The sequence below is a fragment of the Puma concolor genome, chromosome A3, assembly GCF_028749965.1.
Source record: "Puma concolor isolate L17-30 chromosome A3, mPumCon1.1.hap2, whole genome shotgun sequence".
NCBI lineage: Eukaryota > Metazoa > Chordata > Mammalia > Carnivora > Felidae > Puma > Puma concolor.
The window spans coordinates 49,229,814-49,253,041 of NC_141669.1; the positions used below are offsets into that span (position 1 = coordinate 49,229,814).

Below are 23,228 nucleotides of genomic sequence, written 5' to 3' on the forward strand. Positions count from 1 at the left end.
TAACATTTTGTAATGTGTACAGGGTATATATTCCCCCCCCAACTTTACATTTGTAAGTACTGATCTTGATATTACCAACTATAGCATAACCTGTTTGTCAAAGAGTTTCTTTGTATATGATCTCAGGTTTTTTCTTTCTCTCATTCTCTCTTTCCTTCTAGTCTTCTGCTCTGAGGAAATTTTCCTTTTTTACTTAAACATTTTTCTGTTTTTACCAAACTTTCCCCCAATCATGCATTACCTATAGCATAATGGTAAAGTGGTATTTTCCCCAAAAAAGAAAAATTGAATGTAATTGACTCTTTATGCTGCCATGAACTTTTAAAGCAGTGTATTAAATTAGAAGATCAGAGCCATAATTCTTTTATTCTGTACCACTAAATTTATTCTGTACCACAAATACCACTAATGATTAGTCATAAAGAATAGCCTATTTAAAGCTCTTAGCATTAAAATATAGGATTTTTTTGAAAGTATAACCCTTGACCGAGAAAACTTCTCAAAATATAATCAACCATAAGCCATAAAATGGGAAAATCTACAACCTGCATGATCACTATAAGGATTAAATGAGATGATTGATGTTAGCAAAAGGCCTTAGATAACTGTTGTTACTAAAAAATGACTGTGTATTTTGATTAACAGATAGCAGCATATTTACCAGCAAAATGGTTCCAAAGCTCTGCCATGAGAACGTCTATTCCCCAGCTAGAAAACTTCATTCAGTTCTTGTTGCAGTCTGCACAGAAATTATCCAGAAGTGAATTCAGGTAATTGTGCACATTTGTATGTCCATAAGCATAGTTCAAGGTTTCTTTTTTACACTCAGCAATTTTTAGGAAAATTTGTACTTTCACTCTACATCTGGAAAAACTCTGTGGAGGGGCCCCTGGCTGGCTCGGCTGGAGATGCAACTCTTGATCTTGGGGTTGCAAGTTCAAACCCCACATAGAAATAACTTAAAAACAAAATCTTTAAATCAATAAATAATAAGTCCTTAGAGACTATCACTGTAGAATTAGTAGATATTTTCATGTGCAATCTTAGGAATCACTATTTTATACTCACACCTCACGCATAATAGTTCATGTCTTTTTTAACATTTACATATTTATTTTGAGCAGAGAAGGGCAGAGAAAGAGGAAAAGGAGAGAATCCCAAGCAGCCTCTGCACTGTCAGTGCAACACAGCCTGACACGGGGCTCGATCTCACAGTTCCTGGGATCATGACCTGAGCCAAAATCAAGAGTCAGACGCCTAACTGACTGAGCCACCCAGGCGCCCCAGTAGTTCGTATTTTTAAATGTAAATCTTTTCCAAAGTAAGCATTTCCAGAAAACTATTGCACAGGGGATTTGGGAAACTATAAATCAAAAACCTCTTATAGCATGTTTTCAAAGTATTTTTCATTTTCCTAGCCATTTTAAAACCTCAGTAATTGTTAAGTGCAGGTCTGCAGCCTGATGTTTACCCAGGAGTAGCTAGATCTGTTTTGGGTGTCTCATTCACCTCACTAGATGTTTAGGGGTTTAAGTACAGTTGCGTTCTGATTAAGCACTTCTCCAAAATCAAACTAAAGCATTTTTGAAAATAAAAAACCAAGGGGCGTCTGGGCGGCTCAGTCAGTTAAGCAACTGCGGTTCGGGTCATGATCTCGCGGTTTGTGGGTTCGAGCCCCGCTTCAGGCTCTGTGCTGACCGCTCAGAGCCTGGAGCCTGCTTTGGATTCTGTGTCTCCTTCACTCTCTGTTCCTCCCCTGCTCGTTCTCAGTCTCTGTCTCTCAAAAAATAAATAAACGTTTTAAAAAAAATTCTTTTTAATAAAAAAAACCTAGATTTGTAGCATTTCTGTGGGTAAACATTCCCACTGAGACTCCCACCATAATAGCCCATACAAGCTGATAGCCCCCATGCTGCAACTCAGCTTTCTGATGATAGCTTTAACTTTTTTACAGCCATTCACATTAAAATTTGCCAGCATACACATCTAATAAGAGTCTCTAGTGGAATGCTTATTTGGAAAAGGTAAAGTCTGGAATATGAGATACTGGCTTAAACTTTTTTTCAGATTAACAATTAATGGTTCCCTGTCTCATGCACTTCATTTTCCTTTTTTTGTTTCCCAGGGATGAAGTCAAAGAAATAATTCTTATTCTGGTGAAAATAAAAGCTTTGAATCAAGCAGAATCCTTCATAGAAGAATGTCACCTAGACCATCTTAAATCAGTAATTAAAGAAGTTTGAGCAAACTGTGGGAAGTACTAACGTGAGATTTTAATATAATCACTCATGGCTCATTTGCTCGGGGCAGCGGTGCCCGCAGGATTCCCTCCATTCCTTCGCCTTATTTTACCTTCTGGTATCGCGAAAGGCTGCCCCTCTGTGGTGTTCGCAGGAAGTAAGCCCACAGGAGCAGTAAGAGTTAACATACTTCCCTTTGATTCTTTGGACCTCTTTTCCACTGTAAGAGAAGAGTTGGGGAAACCTTGCTGCTTTGGCTTTGGTGAGTCTTCTGAACTGACCATAGCAACATCTGTTACTTCTCTTCATCCCGTCTCTATTCACAAAAAATTAAAATGGAAATCTTAATTGGAATGAATCATTTGCTAAGGGTTAACTGATTAAGATATTTTAAGGCTTTTGATAACTATTGATTGTCAGATTGTCCTTCAGAAATCTGTACCAATGTATTGGGCCAAAACAAGTGTAATAAGCCAGCAAACCACCCCCCGCCATAGGTTTTTTGTTGTTTTTTTTTAACTCAGTACAAATTCAGTAGATATAAAAAATTTTAATTATTCTTTTGGCTGTTAGTACTTTTTTGGCCATTTGTAATTCTTTTTGAAATCCACTCATGTTAATGGCTTTGTAAGAACTTTGTTTTAAAGATACCAATGTTTTGTCTATCCTATGTTACTGTTTTCCATATTGTCATTTTTTCTCTTAATGTATGATGTTTTTAGTGTGCTAACATTACTTGTTAGGTACTTAGATTTCTCTTCTGTTAGGGTTTTTGTCATTGGTGATAGGCTTAGGATACACGTATTTTGAATATTCAGAACATGTAATAAACTTTCCGATAAAATATTTGTGTAATTGAAAAGAGACTGAAAATTTCTCAAAATGAGTTTACTAATAATTTTTTCTTAAATCTGTTCATTAAATAACTCCAGGGTGACCCTGAATATATATTTTGTAAATTATTGCCCCAAAGAATATCAGGAAAAAAATACTATATTATAGGACTTCAGCATGTGGCTTCTGACATTTTCACCTCTAGTTTTGAAGCCGTGTATTTTTTTTTTTAACATTTATTTATTTTGAGAGAGACAGAGCATGAGCAGGAGAGGGGCAGAGAGAGAGGGAGATAGAATGCTAGCAGGCTTTGCATGGTCAGCATACACAGCCCGACGTGGGGCTCGAACTCACGAAACCATGAGATCATGACCTGAGCCAAAATCAAGTTCAGATGCTTAACCGACCGAGCCACCCAGGTGTCCCTGAAGCTGTGTATATTTTAACAGATTGATGTGTTATTTCTATTTGTGATTCACTAGTATGAACAGTTTGAATGCTCTTTTAGTTACACAAATTATATAAGAATAGGGTCTCTTCTAGAAAGCATTTAGCATTCCTGCACCAATTACTGTCCCAGAGGTAACTGTTTTCATTTTAATGTTACCATTTCAGACTTTTTCTCTTACACAAACGTACATGTGTGTGTTAACACAAAAGGCAGATCTTTATTGCATATGAAATTTTAGTTTTAATAAAGTGTACATTTGGAAATTTCCCTGACTTTTGTATTTTTTTTAATTTTTTAAGTTTATTTGAGAAAGAGAGCACAAGCAGGGGAGGGGCAGAGAAGAGAGACAATCCCACAAGGCTCCCCACCATCAGCACAGAACCCAACGTGGGGCTCAAATTCATGAGCTGAGATCAAGAATCGGACATTTAACCAACTGTGCCACCCAGGTGCCCCTGCATTTTTAATTAAAGCTGTGTTGGACATGTTTACATTTTTAATTTGGTTAGAGAGATTTTTCTTTTTGTGGAATGGGAAATATTAGAACTTCTTTCAAAACTACAAATTGCTTTAAATTCCCAATTTAACTAAATTTCATTATAGTAGGCTTCATTATACTTGGAGTTTGAACCTCAAGATTTTTATCCGTCATATATTATAATGGAGGATAATCAAAAACATTTGTGAAACTTCCTTAATCCCCAGTGCAGATTTTTTCTCTTCTTCCTGTTAACAATTCATCTCACATCTCAATTCTCTCCCTGGATTTTTTTCAGCTTTTCGTTCATATAAAGAATATGAAATTTTAAAAAGTCATCTTTCTTATTCTGTAAGAAAAACTTATATTGACTCTTAGGAACCCAAAAATGGACACTAAAAACACCTCAAAACAATTGATTTTTGCATTTCTTAGGCCTGTGACAAAATATTTAACAGACCAATATCCCTCATGAACACAAGAATAAAAGTCCTTCAAACATTAGCAGATTGAACCTAGCAATGTATTAAAAGGATAATACATCTTGACCAAATAGGTTTTATTCCAGGAGAGCAAGGTCTATTTAACATTAGAAAGTCAATCAATATGATTTACCTGTGAACAGAGGAAAATATCCTATCAATGATTATAGAAAATGCACTGGACAAAATTCAACATCCTCTCACAATACAAACCCTAGGAGTTAAATTCCTCAGTCTTACAAAGAGCATCTGCAAAAGAACATCTACACTTAACATCATACTTCATGGTGAAATACTAAGCAAACCAAGGATGTCTGCTCTCACCATTTCTGTTCAACACTGTTCTGTAAGTCAGAGCCATACAATCAGTCAAGAAAAAGTCATAAAGATTGGAACACAAGAGCTTAGAATAGTCATTCACAAATGATATGGCTGTTTACACAGAAAATCTTACTCTGCAAGAAAAAGAACCAGCCAGAACTGATAAGTGAATTTAGCAAGATCTTAGAAAAATCAAGGCCTGGGGCATGCTGGTGATCTGATTAGAAACTTAAAGTTTAAAAACAGTAACATTCTAGTAGAAAAAAACATCAAATACCTAGGAACAAATGTATAGATCTATGAGACCTCTGCAGTAAAGAGCAAAACTTTGCTGAGAAGATGAAAACTTGGACTTGAGAGACATCATGTTCGTGAATTGGAAAACAGTTTTCGGTTAAGGGGTCTATTCTCCATAAATTGATTTATACTTCGCAATCCCTATCAAAATTCCATTAGACTTAAAAAAAAAAAAGACCGGTTTAATATATTAAAAATTACGTAGAAGTGCGAAGACCTTACAAGAGCCAAACAACCTTAAGTTGGAAGACATGTTTATCTGCTATCAAAATTTAAAGGAGGCATCTGGCTGGCTCAGTTGAAAGAGCTATGACTCCTGAACTTGCAGGTGTGAGTTCAAGCCCCACACTGGGTGTAGAGATTACTAAACTAACAAAAAACTTACATGAAGTTTAAGTAATCAAGACTGTGGTATTAGAATCAGTCAAGAGTCCAGAAACAGACGTACACAAATTTTAACCAAGATGGCAAGTTAATTCAGTGGGAAAAGGAAAGTATAACAATATTGGTGAAACAATTGAATGTACGAAATAAAAAGCCTTGACTCTTATTCTCTACTCAGACACACACATACACACACAAAATCATGGATTTAAATGTAGAACCCAAAAACAAAAGTATGTAGGAAAAAAATTTTTGAGATTTCTTGGACACAAAGTACTAAACGAAAAAAAAAGGACAAGTTGGATTTAAAATTCAAAATTTACGCAACATCTTAGGTCCTCTGGGAAGTACAAATTAAAACCACCATGATACACCATTTCACATACACTAGAATGGGGAAAAAAAAAAAAACATCCACAAATGCCAAGAATGTGAAGCCACCAGAACACTCCTGTGTTGCTGCTGGAAGTATAAAATGAACAACCTCTTTGGAGAACTATTCATCAGTTTCCTAGTAAAGTTAAACATTCACTTGCCATACAATTCAGCAAAACCATTCCTGAGCATTTATGCAAGAAAAAATATGCCGGGGCGCCCAGGTAGCTTGGTTCAGCATCCGACTTTGGCTCAGGTCGTGATCACACAGTTTGTGGGTTTGAGCCCTGTGTCAGGCACTGTGCTGACCTCTCGGCCTGGAGCCTACTTCGAATTCTGTGTCTCCCTCCCTCTCTGCCTCTACCCTGCTCCCCCTCTGTCTCTCTCTCCCTCTCTCTCAAAAATAAACATTAAAAAAATATATATGTTCACAAAAACATGAGTATACATAACTGTTGATAAGAGCCTTAATAGCCCAAAACAGAAGGTATAACTGGTGTATTCATAAAATGGAAAACTACTCAGCATTAGAAATGGGCTAATGCATATAACTTAATCTCAAAAACATCATTAAATGAAAGAAGTTAGAAAAGAATACATACTTTATGATTCAACGTAAGAACAGACCTAAAACGATGGAGGAATGAAAATAGACGAGGAATCTGGTAGTGATGGAAATGCTCTGTAACATGATTTGCATGATGGGTACAGGAGTGTATTCAAAGTTAATTCACTGAATGGAAAACCTAAGATCTGTGTGTTTTATTGAATGTTATAGTGGTGCATCAATTTTTTAAAATACTTTATAGATCAGACAAGTGTCTGGAATAGTGAACTATCTCACTGTTACCCATGGGCTGAGTACCGTTGAATACCATACTAATTGTTCTTCGTGATACTTTCTAAAGTCATTAGATGTTAACCGAGGAAAACTGGTAGGGATATCCAGAGATACTTTTGTTTTTAACATACCTAGTCCATTAGACCAGTGTTGGATTTGTTTATTATTATAATTGAGAGAGACAGACGGAGTTAGAGTGAGTGGGGGAGGGGCAGAGAGAGGGGAGAGAGAGAGTCCCAATCTGCACTGTCAGCGCAAAGCCCAAACTCACAAACCAGGAGATTATGACCTGAGTCAAAATCAAGAGTCAGATGTTTAACCGACTGAGCCACCCAGGTGCCACTAGACCAGTGGTTTTCAACCCCTTTTCCACCCAAACGAACCTAAACCTAACACATTTCCGTCAAGAATAGTACCTTAGAATCACTGCCCTGAAGGATTTCACATAAGGGATTCAGTGTGATCTGCTAACCAGAAATGCCCCCAGGAAAATTCTGTAAGAGAATCAAGGACTAATTTATGTTGACAATATTCTCTTAGTCAAGTCACATGGAGTTAGTCCAGAGAAATGTGAATTAATGTCAATAAAGATTTGACATTTAATAAAAAGCCTGTAAAAAGAAGATTCAGGTTGACGATTCAATTGAGTATTTTCATGTAGATGGTTTCAAGACAGAAGTATCTATAGACCCAACAGTTCCCAAACTGAGCTGAGATGCCCTGGGCACTGTCGTAACCCACAGGACATTGTGGGACATTTTAAATTCTAAAGGGAGACAGCAGTACTCAACACCACTCACAAACCACTGGAGCTTCTAGCTCAAGGCTGTTCAGTGTCAGCGTTAGATCATGTTACAGTACTTTAGAAGACAACACTTATTTGTGAAGCTGGGTTTCCAGAGGCCGCTGTTAAAAGCAAATGGAGACCAGCCTTGAAAATTCCCTAAGCAGGCAAAACCAGTTTAGTCCTACAAGCAAAGCTTAATTTAGCTTATTTTGCCAGACTGACGACCTGGGTCATTTCTTGTTTACACCTCTAAAAATCATAAATAAAACTTAAACTGTTTCCCAAGGTTGGTATGAGGTAACCACTGACCAATTCACTATCATTTAAGAAAATTCTAATATAACCAATGAATTTAGAATAAACTGTCACTGCTTTCTCACTATATAAACTGCTCACACCAACATACAACTGAGGGGCATCCACCTGCTCAGTCAGAAGAACGTGAGACTCTTGATTTCGGGGTCATGAGTTCGAGCCCCACATTGAGTAAGGAGATTACTGAAATAAATAAAACTTAAAGACACACACACACACACACACCCCTGAGCTTTATTCCATGTTTTGGTTTAAGTGCTCCCAGTTTACAAACTATTTTTAATTACTACTTTGGTGATTCACTGGTTTTATTTGTTATTTCTGAACTTCTGACACTGTGATAAAAGCAAGTACCTCATGAAATTCCATGTGGAACAGAAAATGAGTAGTAATGTCCAATTTGATTCCAAGGTTTGATAAGTTGCTTAGGGGCAGATACACAAAACCCAATTAGTAATTATAATTTAAGGATGCAATATTTTAAATGTGTATTATTTTTAAATATTTCGACCTAACTGGTTAATAAATGGTGCTAAGCATGGGGCACCTGGGTGGCTCAGTCGGTTAAAGCATCAGACTTCAACTCAGGTCATGATCTCACGGTTTGTGAGTTCGAGCCCCGCATTGGGCTCTGTGCTGACAGCTCAGAGCCTGGAGCTTGCTTCAGATTCTGGGTCTTCCTCTCTCTCTGCCCATCCCCTGCTCACACTCTGTCTTTAATAATGATTAAAATTTTTTTAATAAAGTAATAAATGGTGCTAAGCATTTCTTGTGGTCTAGGGGGCCCCATTAAAAATTCCTTAAAAAACAGGGGCATCTGCAGGGTATAAAATCAATGCACAGAATTCAGTTGCATTTATATACACCAATAATTAATCAGCAGAAAGAGAAATGAAGAAATTGATCCCATTTACAACTGCACCAAAAACCATAAAATACCTTGGAATAAGCCTAACCAAAGAGGTGAAATATCTACACGCTGAAAACTATAGAAAGCTTATGAAAAAAATTGAAGACACAAAAAAATGGAAAAATACTCCATGCTCATGGATTGGAAGAACAAATATTGTTAAAAATGCAATAGCATTTCTACCGAAAGCAATCTATGTATTCAATGCAATACCTATCAAAATAACACCAACACTCTTCACAGAGCTAGAACAAACAACCCTAAAATTTGCATGGAACCAGAAAAGACCCCCGTAGCCAAAGCAATCTTGAAAAGGAAAACCAAAGCAGGAGGCATCACAATCCCAGACTTAAAGCTGTACTGCAAAGCTGTAATCATCAAGACAGTATGATACTGGCACAAGAACAGACATTCAGATCAATGGAACAGAATAGAGAGCCCAGAAATGGACCCACAAACATATGGCCAACTAACCTTTGACAAAGCAGGAAAGAATATCCAATGGAATAAAGACAGTCTTTCAGCAAGTGGTGCTGGGAAAACTGGACAGTGACATGCAGAAGAATAAACCTGGACCACTTTCTTACACCATACACAAAAATAAACTCAAAATGGATGAAAGACCTAAATGTAAGACAGGAAGCCATCAAAACCCTCGAGGAGAAAGCAGGCAAAAACCTCTTTGAGGGGCGGCTGGGTGGCTCAGTCAGTTAAGCGTCCGACTTCAGCTCAGGTCACGATCTCGTAGTCCATGAGTTCGAGCCCCGCGTCGGGCTCTGGGCTGATGGCTCAGAGCCTGCCTGGAGCCTGCTCCCGATTCTGTGTCTCCCTCTCTCTCTGCCCCTCCCCCGCTCATGCTCTGTCTCAAAAATAAATAAACGTTAAAAAAAAAAATTTTTTTTTAAAAACCTCTTTGATGTTGGCCACAGAAACTTCTTACTAAACACATCTCTGGAGGCAAGGGAAACAAAAGCAAAAATGAACTACTGGGACCTCATCAAAATAAAAAGCTTCTGCACAACAAAGGAAACAATCAGCAAACCTAAAAGACAAGTAACGGAATGGGAGAAGATATTTGCAAATGACATATCAGATAGAGGGTTAGTATCCAAAATCTGTAAATAACTTATCATACTCAACACACAAAAAAATAATCCAGAGAACAAGGGCAAAAGGCATGAATAGACACTTTCCCAAAGAAGATATCCAGGTGGCTAACAGACACATGAAAAAATGCTCAACATCACTCATCATCAAGGAAATACAAATCAAAACCACAATGAGATGCCCCCTCACCCCTGTCAGAATGGCTAGCATTAACAACTCAGGCAACAACATGTTGGAGAGGATACGGAGAGAGAGGATCTCTTTTGCACTGCTGGTGGGAATGCAAACTGGTGCAGCCACTCTGGAAAACAGTATGGAGGTTCCTCAAAAAACTAAAAATAGAACTACCCTACAACCCAGCAATTGCACTACTAGGTATTTACCCAAGGGATACAGGTGTGCTGTTTCAGAAGGGCACGTGCACCCCAAAGTTTATAGCAGTGCTATCGACAATAGCCAAAGTATGGAAAGAGCCCAAATGTCCGTCGACAGATGAATGGATAAAGATGTGGTATATACATACAATGGAGTATTACTCAGCAATCAAAAAGAATGAAATCTTGCCATTTGCAACTACGTGGATGGAACTAGAGGATATTATGCTAAGCGAAATTAGAGAAAGATAAATATGACTTCACCCATATGTGGAATTTAAGATACAAAACAGATGAGCATAAGGGAAAGGAAGCAAAAATAATATAAAAATAGCGAGGGTCGGGGCGCCTGGGTGGCGCAGTCGGTTAAGCGTCCGACTTCAACCAGGTCACGATCTCACAGTCCGTGAGTTCGAGCCCCGCGTCGGGCTCTGGGCTGATGGCTCAGAGCCTGGAGCCTGTTTCCGATTCTGTGTCTCCCTCTCTCTCTGCCCCTCGCCCGTTCATGCTCTGTCTCTCTCTGTCCCAAAAATAAATAAACTTTGAAAAAAAAAAATTTTAATAAAAATAGCGAGGGGACAAAACATAAAAGACTCTTAAATATAGAGAACAAACTGAGGGTAGCTGGAGTTGTGGGTGGGGGGCATGGGCTAAATGGGCAAGGGGCCCATCCCACTTGTTGGGATGATCACTGGGTGCTATATGTAGGGGATGAATCACTGGATTCTACTCCTGAAATCATTGTTGCACTATATGCTCACTTGCATGTAAATTAAAAAAAAAACAACAAAAACAAACGAACAAAACAGGAGCACCTGGGTGGTTCAGTTGGTTAAGCATCTGACTCTCAGTTTTGGCTCAGGTCATGATCTCACAGGTTCATGACTTCAAGTCTCAAGTCAGGTTCCATGCTGTCAGTGAGGAGCATGCTTGGGATTCTCTCTCTTTTCCCCCAACCCCTTCTCTCTCTCTCAAAATAAGTAAACTTTAAAAAAAAAAAGATTAAAAATGTCTTAAAAACTAAATGTTCTATAAAGTGAGAAAGCACCACTGATAGCTTTTTCACTGAAAAACACAGAATGTTCCTAGACACATTTGGACTTATTTTTGTATAAGATTTTATTTTTAAGTAATCTCTACACCCAATGTGGGGCACAAACTTACAACGCCAAGGACAAGAGTTGCACGCTCTATCCACTTAGTCAGCCAGGTGCCCCATTTGGATTTCTTAAAGCTAGAGAGGGAAAAACATAGGGAAACGACTTCCCTATTGTGCTCAAATTTTTAGGAACACCTCTAGGATTTTTAAATCATAAACGACTATTATAGACCATTAAATTTCATAAATATCTGCCTGGTAGGGTGGCCAGCCTTCCCAGTCTGCCAGGACTAAGGTGTTTTTAAGATGCAGGGCTTCTGGTGCTAAAATCGGAGAAGTCCCCTGCAAACCAGGACAATTTGGTCACTCTACTGCCTTCACTGAAAACGCCCCAAGCATTTTAGTTAGAGGCCTAATTTAAAGCAAAATGACCTGCCTTGAATTTCACCTCCATTCTGCTGTTTCTATAGGAGGCAAAATGTTAAATGCAGTGATTCTCAGAACTAGTTGTACATTAGAATCACATCAGGAGCTTTTTAAAACACTAAAATCCATCACTGTCCTTGGTATTTTGATAAAGTCTGGAGACTTTTTACATTTTTTTTAAAAAGCTTTTATTTTCAAGTAATCTCTACACCCAACATGGGGCTCAAACTCACAACCCCAATATCAAGGGTTGCAGGGACCACTGATTAAGCAGCCCAGGCGCCCCTGGAGACTTTTTTAAAAACCGATTTTAAAAGAATTCTCAGGGGGCGCCTGGATGGCTCAGTCAGTTAAGCATCCGACTCTTGGTTTCAGCTCAGGTCCTAATATTGCAGTTTGTGGGTTCCCGCCCCACATCAGGCTCTGTGCTGACTGTACAGAGCCTGCTTGGGATTCTGTCTCCCTCTCTCTCTGCCCCTCTCCTGCTCACGTGCTCTAAAATAAACATTTATAGATAGATAGATAGATAGATAGATAGATAGATAGATAGATAGTTAGTTCTGGGGTGGGGCTCTGTCAGTTGAGCGTCTGACTCTTGATTTTGGCTCAGGTCATGATCTCACTGTTCATGGGTTCGAGCCCCATGTCAGGCTCTGCCCTGACAGCACAAAGCCTGCTTGGGATTTCTCTCTCTCTCCCTCTGTTTGCTCCTCCCCACCCCCTCTTTCTCAAAATGAATAAATAAACTTTAAAAAGAAAACCAAAGAGATCTGACTCAGGCATTTGTGAGGTTCAACATTAGCCCCACCAGCCACCATCTGTGCCACTTCAGAACAGCTGCTTACCTCTCTAAAGCGATCTCATTTGTAAAATGGAGTAGAAGCACCTGTCTCATAAGGTTTGATGAACAATAAGAGACATGAGATGCCTTGCACAGTGTCTGGAACAGAGGAGCCCTTCTAATGGGTTAAAGACTAGCTTATCCCTGAAAACTGAAAAGTTAAGTACATCATTCTTTTTCTAATAGGAAAAACCTAACAGTTTGAATGCTGTGCATTATACAAAAGACTCAGGGAGTTATTTCTTTTAAACCATTAATTGCCCTACTGCAACGCTAAATGGAGGTTTAAACACAACACACTCTTGAGCAACATGATGGAATATGCAGATTCAAGGTCTTGTCCTCCCACAGAAACATTGAAAGACAAGCAGGAATGGTCACAACCAACTTTTGCAGAACTGTGGGAAGCAGTCATGTTTATATTAACCAAGCGAACACAGGATCAAATAAAAGGCAACTTATAAAAAGGCAGGAAGTCACCAAGATACCAACATAGGTTGTTCCAGACTTCGCGCCTCCTCACGAGAATTGACAAGTATGCATGGACACCACTGAAAAAACCTGGAACACAGAAGTGAGGCTGAAGCACCCTACACACACACACCACAGGGACCAAGACAGACTGCATTAAAAAAGAGAAGCATCTACATGCTCACCACATTGCCCCTCTTTAGGCTGAGGCAGCACCACAACAAGAGGCCTTCCCTGAGCCTGTGGTTCCCCCAGGGGGAAAAGAGAACACAGGATGGACGTCCGGCATGCCCCCGCACATCTGGTCACTTACTGGGACTCCCACCCAGTCTTACCTCCAGGAAAAGCCTGGTCAGGACACTGGACACTGTGCTCGAGCAGAGAGAGCAGCAGGGCAGAGTTGACCATCCTCCGAGCAAAGCCAGTGGCACCATTCAGCGGGAGAACCTGGGGGGCAAGTCAGCTTTGGTCAAGACCACAAACAGCCTACTTATCCAGATTTCAAGCTAGGCCCCCTGCTCCACCCAGGGTGGAGAAGAAAAATTTGTAACACTGCCGAGTGTAGCTCCTGGTCCCTCCTAACCGGGAAGCCTGACTACGAACACCTAAGAGGATGCTGAGAGCAGGCTTTCCTGCTTTTTCTGGGCGGGAAGCTACATCATAGGCCCAATCACTGCTGAGTAGCTCTTGGCCCCATCTGAGTGGGAAAACTAACCAGGAACATCTGAGAGGCTGCTTGGAGCTCACTCTCCTGCTCTATTTAGGTAGGGAAGCTAGTTGACAGCCCTTCCCACTGCTGAGGGTGGCTCCTGAATCCCGCTGGCTCAGAAAGCTTGGCTGGAACACCAGGAAAGCTCCATAAGCCTAGCAACACTTAAGTGGAGACTCTAGCAGGGTCAGCTGGCTCCATCGGGCCGGAGACTTCAGTGCACAGTCTTGTCCCATGTACGTCCCCAAACAAGTTGCGGTGCAGGACCTGGGACCTGTTCTGCTGCCCTGCTAGCACAGGGGGGCTAATTCATAATCCTACCTGCTGCTGAATATAGCACCTCATCCTGCCTAGTAAGCCTGACCAGAGAACCCAGGCAACCACAGAGCCCAATCTACAGCCTTGCTAGATCAGGGAAATAAGCCAGCAGTCCTATCCAATGTTCTCAGCCAGCAGCATCCCACGCCCACCTCAGAGCTCCAGCAGTGGCCTCACCCCAAAATAGACCCTGATAGCAAGTCCTGCCTGCCCAAGGATGCTACCAGCTGACAAGTCTAAACATTCAAACTGAGAAGATGGTGAAGAGCTTTCCCTGCCAAAGCAATCCTAAAAAGTCTAGAAGAGAGACAGCTTACTCAAATGTGTAGATACCAACATAAGGAGTCAAGGGTTGCAAAAAAAACAGATAAACATGACACCATAAGGAAACTAGTAAAACGCTAACAACTGACCCTAAAGAAATGGAGATCTGTGCACTGTCAGAAAAAGAATAATCCTCTTAAAGAAATTTAGTGAACTGCAAGAACACACACACGACTAAAGGAAGTTAGGAAAACATTGCATAAACACAATAAGAAGTCCAACAAAGAAAGAAAAGCCAAACAAACAGGAATCCTAGGGTTGAAAAATACAATGACTGAAGAATTCAATAGACAGCTTCAAAAGCAGACTCAACCACGCAAAAGAAAGAATCAGTGACCTTGAAGATGGGACATTTGAAATTATCCAGAGGGGAAAAAGAAAAAAAGAATGAAAAAGAGTGAAGAAAGTCTATGGAGCTTATGGAACACCATCAAAAGAAACAATATCATTATGGGAATTCCAGAAAGAAAACGGGATAGAAAGTACAGTTGACCCTTCAAAAATGCAGGGGTTAGGGGTGCCAACCCCTACACACTTGCAAATCTACATAAAACTTTTGACTCCCCCAAAACTTAACTAATAGCCTATGACTTAACTAATAGCCTATGAGTGTTGGAAGCATTACTGATAACACAATTAACACATATTCTGCATATGGATTTAACATATAATACATATACTGTAATCTTACAGTTAAGCTAGAGAAGATAAGATATTAAGAGTATCACAAGGAAGAGAAAATATATTTACAGTACCACAGTGTCGAAAAAAAACCCCACGCACAAATGAACCCACACAGTTCAAACCTGTGTTGTTCAAGATCAATTGTATATTTAAAGCAATAATCCTTAAAAATTTCCAAAACCTTGAGAGAAAAATGAACATCCAGATCAATGAAGACCAAAAGACCCCAAATAGGTTGAATTTGAATAGACCTACACTGAGACACATTAGAAATTGTCAAAAGACCATTTATGGCAAGTCAACAGCTAACATATTCAATGGTTAAAGGTTCAAAGCTTTCCCTCTACTAAGATCAGGAACAAGACAAATGCACCCCCTCTCAACAGCTCCTATTCAACGTAGTACTGGAAATCCTAGCCAGAGCAATCAGGCAAGAGGAAGAAACAAAGGCATCAGATTGGAAAGGAGGTAAAATTGACTTTACTCGCACATGACATGATATTATATGTACAAACTCCTAACAATTCTACCAAAAAACGTTTAGATCTAACCAAAGAATTCTGTGAAGTTCCAGGAAACAAAATTAACATACAAAAATCAGTAGTGTTTCTATAAACTAACAATGATTCTTGGAAAATCAGTGAAGTAAACAATCCCACTTACAATAGCATCAAAAATAATATAAATACTTAATAAATTTAAACAGGAAGTGAAAACTCTATACACTGAAAACTATACAATGCTGATGAAAGGAATCAAAGAAGACACAAATAAAGGGAACTGTATCTCATGTTCATGTATTGGAGGGATTAATATTGTTAAAATGCCCATACTACCCCAAACCATCTATAGATTACATGGAATTCCCATTAAGATTCCAATGGCATTTTTTACAGAAAAGAAAAAAAAAATCCTGAATTTACACGGAAAACAAATAGCCCAAGCAATCCTGAGAAAGGAGAACAAAGTAGAGGCATCAAACTTGCTGATTTCAAGCTATATTTTAAAGCTATAGCAATCAAAACAGTGTGGTCCTGGCTTAAAAACAGACATATAGACCAGTGGAATAGAATTGAGAACCCAGAAATAAACCCATGCCTACACAAGCAACTAATACATGACAAAACAGACAGTACTCAATATAGTCTTTCAATAGATGGTGGTGGAAAATTTGCATATTCACATCCAAAAGAATGAAACTAGACCCCTGTCTTTCACCATTCACAAAAATTAACTCAAAATGAATTAAAGACTTAAATGAAAGACTGGAAACCATAAAACTCCTAGAAGAAAACATAGGAAAAGAGATTCTTCACATAGGTCTTGGCAATGATTTTTTGGATATGCCACCTACATAAAGCTCAAGGAACAAAGTAAAAATGATTGGGACTACATGAAATTAAAAAAGCTTTTTGCACAGCAAAAGAGAAGACAACCTGCAGAATGGGAAAACACACACAGGAATCTTATTCAGCCATAAAAAAGGAATTCCTGCCATTTGTGACGATACGGATGGAACTTTTCCCATGTTTTTTTTGTTGTTGTTGTTTTGTTATATGTATGATTATTAATAAACTTTTTGTGGTAATTATTTCACCATACATGAAAGTCATATCATTATGCTGTATACCTTAAACTTACACAGTGCTATAGGTCAACTATATTTCAATAAAACTGGAAAAAATAATAAACATAATGATAGGAAATCTTTGTGACATTTTTATTTGCCCTTTTGATGTGGCAGCAGTCTTGAAAATGGCAGTGGTAGTTTCTGTGTTGGACCTTGGTCCCCATTGCTGGAAGGAACAGAACAGACCACTGACAAATTATGGTTTATATCTACACTAGCCTATCCATGGGTGGAAGGACTGAAGCGGAGCACTCATCTCTGCTCTCACCTTAAACTCAGTCCAGAAAGCAACAGGTATTGCTCAAATATGGGTGTAAGGCAAACCAACAATCCACAAAGGCCTGGGTGAAAAGATATCATTGAGATACACAACAGATCACCTAAAGACTGGGAGAAAAAGCTTGGGGGGGGGAGGGGGAACGGGGGGGGAGTTCCTTTGGGAAATTAAGATACTCAAAAGCATATATTCAAAAGAAATTTAGAAAGCCACACGTACGCCAAGGGCAAGAAGCATGGTAAGAAAAGATCCGAGAGGATCCTATGTTTTCCACTCGGGCTGTCAGGCTTAGTGCGAGCCTGGGTCAGTGTTGAGGGAATAACCCAGAAGGGACAATTGGCAAAGACTGGGAGAGGTATTTGTTTTAGCTCCTGGCTTTCAAGGAAATACTATCTAAGTACAAGTTAAGAAACAGACTCAGTGATCACACACAATAAGGAATCAAATCTCTGCAAAAATAGCTTGGAAACATCAGTAAACAAATGGACTGCAGTCCCATAATCGTAATAAAGGAAACTCTGGGGAAGGAGGGGAAATCTGATATCCAGAATCATACCATAATATTTAAATGTCCAGTTTTCAACAAAAAAGTCAAAAGACATTCAAAGACACTGGAAAGTATGGCCACTCAAAGGAACAAAATAGTAGAAAACATCCCTGGAGAACCACAGACATCGGAATTAATAGACAAAGCCTTCAAAGCAACTGTCTTAAATATACTCAAAGAACTAAAGGGAACCAGGGACAAGGAATTAAAGAAAATCAGAAAAGGGATAGGTGAACAAAATGAGAATATCCATAAATACACAGAAATTATCAAAAGGAACCAAACAAATTCTGAAGCTAGAAAGTAAAATAATTGAAATTAAAAGTTCACTAGTAGAGTTTAACAGCTAATTGTACCAAAATAGAAAATAGAATCAGCAAACTTGAAAACAGGACAATTACAGTGACCAAGTCTGAGGACTAGAAAGAAAATAGAAAGAAGAAAAGTGAATAGAGACTGAGGAACTGGAGGGACACCAGCAAACAGACCAGCATATGTATTATCAATGTCCCAGAAGAAAGAAGCAGAAAGAATATTTGAAGAAATAATGGCCAAATACATCCAAAATTTGAGCAAAGACATGAATTTGCAAATCCTGAATCTCTGTGAACTCCAAGTGGGATAAATGTAGAGGCCTACACCAAGACAGTAGAATGAAACTGTCGAAAAACAAAGGCAGGGAGAATCTTGAGAGCAGCAAAAAAGAAAGGCTCTTCCTCAAGATCAAAAGATCCTCAATAAAAGTAACAGCCAATTCTCAGCAGAAACCATAGAGGCCAGAATGCTATGGGGTGACTATTTAAAGTGCTCAAATAATAATACCGCCAACCAATAATTCTGTATCTGACAAAACCATCCTTCAAAAATAAGGGAGAAATGAAGATGTTCCCAGATAAACAAAACCCGAGGGAGTTCCTTGCAATCAGAGCTGCTCTACAGGAAATGCTAAAGGGAGTACTGTGGGCAGAAAAAAAAGAACATCAGACAGTAACCTGAATCTGTATGATGAAATAAAGATCTCCAGTAAAGGTAAGTACAGACAAATGCATACAAAACAATTATAAATCCGTTATGGAGCACACACTCTATAAGATAAAATCTGTGACATCAATAATATAAAGGCAGAACAGAACTTTGTAGTAGAGATTTTGTATGCTATGGAAGTTATGTTAGTATCAGTTCAAACTAGATTATTATAAATTTCGGATGTTAAATGTAATCTTCATGGTAACCACAAAGGAAACATTTAACAAATATACCTGTAAAGGAATGGAGAAGACAATCAGTTCACTACAAAAAAATCAACAACACAGAAGAAAGCAGTAATGGAGAAAACGAGAAACAAAAGGGGTATAAAATATAAAGAAAACAAATAACAAAATAGTAAGTCCATTCTTTTTACTGACTTAAATGCAAATGTATTAAACTCTCCAAACAAAAGACAGAGATTGTCAAACAGATAAAAAAAACAAAACACAAGATCTAGCTCTAAGCTGTCTATAAGAAACTCACTTTAGTGCCAGACACAAAAGATATGTGTGTGTGTGTGTGTGTATATGTGTGTGTGTGTGTGTGTGTGTGTGTGTGTGTGTGTGTGTGTGTATATATATATATATATATATATATATATTTTTTTTTTTTTTTTTTTTTAAAGTAAAGTCTACCCCCAACATGGGGCTTGAACTCACACCTTGAGATTAATAGTCCCATGCTTTACTGGGGAGCCAGCCAAGCTCCCTGAAAAAGATACTCTCTGTAAACAGTAACCAAGAGAGCAGAGGTGGCTGTAGCAATATCGGGCAAAATAGACTATAAGCAAAAAACTGTTACAAGAAACAAAGTATATTACATATTGATAAGTCAATTCATCAAAAAGATAGAATAATTTATGTAGTGAACAATATGCCCCCAAAATACATGAAGCATACACTGACAGAATTAAAGGGAAAACTAGAGAGTTCTATAATAATTGTTGGAAAATTCAACATTCTCCTGTCAAAATGGATAAAACACTTACAAGGTCAATAAGAAAACAGAAGACTTGGACATTATAAATTAACTAGACCTAACAGATGTTTACAAAACACTCCACCCAGCAACACAATCTAGTTTTCTCAAGTGCACGTGTAACACTCTGCAGGACAGACCACATGTTAAGCTACAAAACAACTTTCCATAAAGTTTAAAATGATACTTTGAAATCATACAAAGTATCCTCTCTGACAAAAGGGAAAGTGGAAAATTCATAAATAGGTGGGAATTAAACAGCCCCAATGCAAATCCAGAAAAGGGGTTAAAGAAATGGAAAGGAATATTTAAATATATATGTACCAGCAATTACATTCCAGGGTATAAACCTGGAATATGTTTAAAAAGAATATAAAAATAGCAACTCAAAGAGATACCTGCATGTCAGTCTTCATTGCAGCATTATTCACAATAACCAAAAGGTGAAAATAACCCAAGTGTGCATCAAGAAATGAATAAACAAAATATAGTAATTATACAGTAGAATATTTTTTGGCCATAAAAAGAAATGAAATTCTGATAACATGGATGAATCTTGAAAACATATTCGTGAAATAAGCCAAATGCAAAGTACAAATATTTTGTGATTCCACTTAAAAGAAGTATCTAGAATAGGTAAATTAATAAAGAGTAAAAAATAAATAAGGAGTAGAATGGGATTTACCAGGAGCTTGGAAGAGAGGGGATAGGAATAGAGAGTTACTTAATGAGTTTGTTTGTGGTAAGGAAAAAGTTCTAGTGGTGATGGCCACACAGCATTGTGAATGTAATTAATGCCACCCGAATCATACACTTAAAAATGGTTAAAGGGCAAATTTTGCTATATATCTTACAATACAAATTTTTATCCTATACACATTAATATATTAAGATTTACTTTGTTTCTGGAGGAAAACTCACAAGAATTTTAAAGATAATTTTAGAGTGAAAACAGTATTCATTGTGTTACGAACACATGTACTTATGAGCTGATCATATTTACCCAGCTTTAGATCTTGAAATGTATCATTCATCTGCTCCTCTGCCAAGGTTGAATGAAGTATGTTTACCAAGGTAAAAAATGAACAGGCTTTAATGATTATCTTTTGACAAGTTAAAGGGAAAAAAAGTATCGGGCACCTCGGTGTGGCTGTCGGTCAAGCATGCCTCTTGATTTCAGCTTCAGGTCACAATCTCATGGTGATGAGATTGAGCCCAGCATCGTGGAGCCTGCTTGAGATTCTTGATTCTCTTTCTCTCTCTCTCCTTCTGCCCCTCCCCCACTCATTCTCTCTCTCTCTCTCTCTCTCTCTCTCTCTCTCTCTCTCAAAAAAAAAAAAAAACAAAAGAGGAGAAAAATATCACTCTTGTTAAAATTTTTGAGCTTTCTCAGCAAGTAATACATATAAGTGGTAAATTCCACTGCTTCCTAAGTGTAATCAGAATGTTGTGTAACAACTATTAGTAAAAAAGATCAAGGATGCACTGAATGTTGAGAACCCCAAGGTTAATATATAAAAATTTATTTTGAAGAAATCTATTATTGAAGAAATGGCTACATAGGCTAATTTGTCAGATGAATTATTCAAATTATCATTAAAATACACCATAGGGAAAAAACAAATCCACAAGGACAGAGAAAACAGGACAAGAGGCAAGCAGTACAAACCACGGAAAGCCTATGAATGAGACACAAAACCAGAGGAGAGAACAGGACAAGAAACAATCAGAACACAATTCTGACAAAGCAAACGGATGGATTAGCAGACTCAAGAAAGGCAAATCAAGCCAGCAGTGGAGAAAGGTGAGAATCAACCTAATTCGCCCTCATAATTGTCCAGTCAGCAGATTCAATACCCCGGCAGCTGGGGGTTAAGGACAGTGGCTAATAGAAGAACCTAATGAGAAGTATTTGGAGGTTATATGCCTAATATCCCTTCCTCTTTTCCTCACCATTGCTTGTCTAGCCCTTCCCCACGCCAGGAAAAGGCCAGAAGTTTATTCTCTAGACATCTGAAAGACGGTTTTTCTGGACTTCCGGTACTGAGGGTAGCAAGCCAGTAGCGTGTCGGTGGGGAGGGGAAAGTTGGACAAGCTAGCACATACACATATAGTGACTGAAACCCCATGCTTCTTCCCCCATCAGGTTCTCACAACACCGGCAGACAGATCCTTGCCATCCAGGAGGGAGACTGGAAGCCTCTACTCTGGAGAATGTGACCAATCCAAGACATTCACATACATGGAGGACAGAACTCCCAAAACAAGTCCACCCCAATAACCCTAAAAACAACCCTTCTCACAAGTCCAAGGCTCCTAATCAGCTTTTTAGTCCACTATTTGACCAGAAATAGACAGCCAAGGATTGTCAGATGTCCTGGAAAAGCCTAAAACAGGAAAAGAAAAAAAAAAAAAAAATGTGTGTACACACACACACACACACACACACACAAAGAAGAAATTTGAAGAAAACAGATCCTACAGAAAAACAACTTTATAAAAAAACCCCAACAAAACAACAACACACAAACACTATCATGAATGTACTGAATGGTAACAGAAGACATCCATAGGCAAAAATATAAAATAAGAACAAAGTACCATGTAAGAAAAGGAGCATCCAGAAATCAAAAAGGGATCTTCAGATTTAAAATTATGAGAGCAAAGAAGAGTTAGAAGACTGAATTAAAGACAGATGAGGTTGGGGAAGGGGGGAAAGAGATCCAGTCCTGGAGAACCAACATCAAATTAACTTCTCCCAAAAGAGAAAAGCAGAGGGGAGGAAATCATCAATGAACAAGAAGTTTCCCAGAAACAAAAGACACAAGTTAGCATACTGAGAGGGTTCATCAAATACCGGACATAATGGATACAGACCCACACCAAAGCACATCACTGTGAAATTTCATTACCTTGAGGAGCAAGATAGTCTACAAGCTTTCAGGTCACAAAGAACTGAAATCGAAATAGTTTTGGATTTCTCAACACAACTGGAAACAAGACGGTGTAGCAGTATCTTCAAGATTTGGAAGGAAAACTACTTCACACCTAGAATTCTATAAAATTACCAATCAAATAGGACAGACATGCAAGGACTCCAAAGATTTACCTCCATACATACTTCCTCTGAAAGCTACCAAAAGATGTGCTCCACCAAAATAAATTAGTAACCAATAAAATAAAAAACAAAACATCCAGAAAAAAATCAGCACAGGAGAGAAGTCAATGCAAATCCCAAATTAGCCAGGCACCAGAGGGTAGATCTGAGCAGCATAATTCAAAACAGGTTGAGGGTTGCCCTCAATACCATATGCCATTATATGCCAGATTTCCATTCCACTCTCAGCTACATGGATCAGCAAGGATACACACATTGTCCTACTGAAGCATAGTTCTGACCTATCCTGTGAGCTGGAGCTTGATTCTTCATGAGCTGAAAACCAGAAAATATAGAAGTCTACTCCCTCCAACCCCATTTCTGCCAGACATCAATTATCAGATGCCCTGTGGTAAGCCTTCTTGTTAAGCAGGACTCACTCATGACCTTGGCCACGAACTACCTCAAAGTGACTTTTGCAAACAATCAGAGAAAATGCAGCCAGACTATGAGCAAAAGACTGTTACCTTCTCCATGAAGCCTTCATGTAATAATGATAATTTTGTCCTTTTTTATCTGCCAACAGGTTTTCCAAAACTAGC

General features: G+C 38.6%; 1 protein-coding gene and 1 long non-coding RNA gene across 3 annotated transcripts in view; one reads left to right on the top strand and one right to left on the bottom strand.

Moving 5' to 3' along the window:
- Window positions 1-3,792, top strand: part of GCFC2 (GC-rich sequence DNA-binding factor 2) — a 55,935-nt gene extending 52,143 nt beyond the window's left edge. For both annotated transcript variants that reach the window (XM_086700745.1, XM_025932042.2), the window contains 2 exons: window positions 646-770; window positions 2,126-3,792. In XM_086700745.1, coding sequence (XP_086556871.1) covers window positions 646-770; window positions 2,126-2,243 — 243 coding nt within the window. In that variant the 3' untranslated portion in view covers window positions 2,244-3,792. The remainder of the gene's footprint in view (window positions 1-645; window positions 771-2,125) is intronic.
- LOC147582426 (uncharacterized) lies at window positions 1,779-19,084 on the bottom strand. The gene is made up of 2 exons (XR_015249088.1): window positions 13,369-19,084; window positions 1,779-2,556 (listed from the first exon to the last, which is right to left on the bottom strand). It is a non-coding gene; the product is annotated as an uncharacterized LOC147582426 (long non-coding RNA).
- Window positions 19,085-23,228: the final 4,144 nt, after the last annotated feature.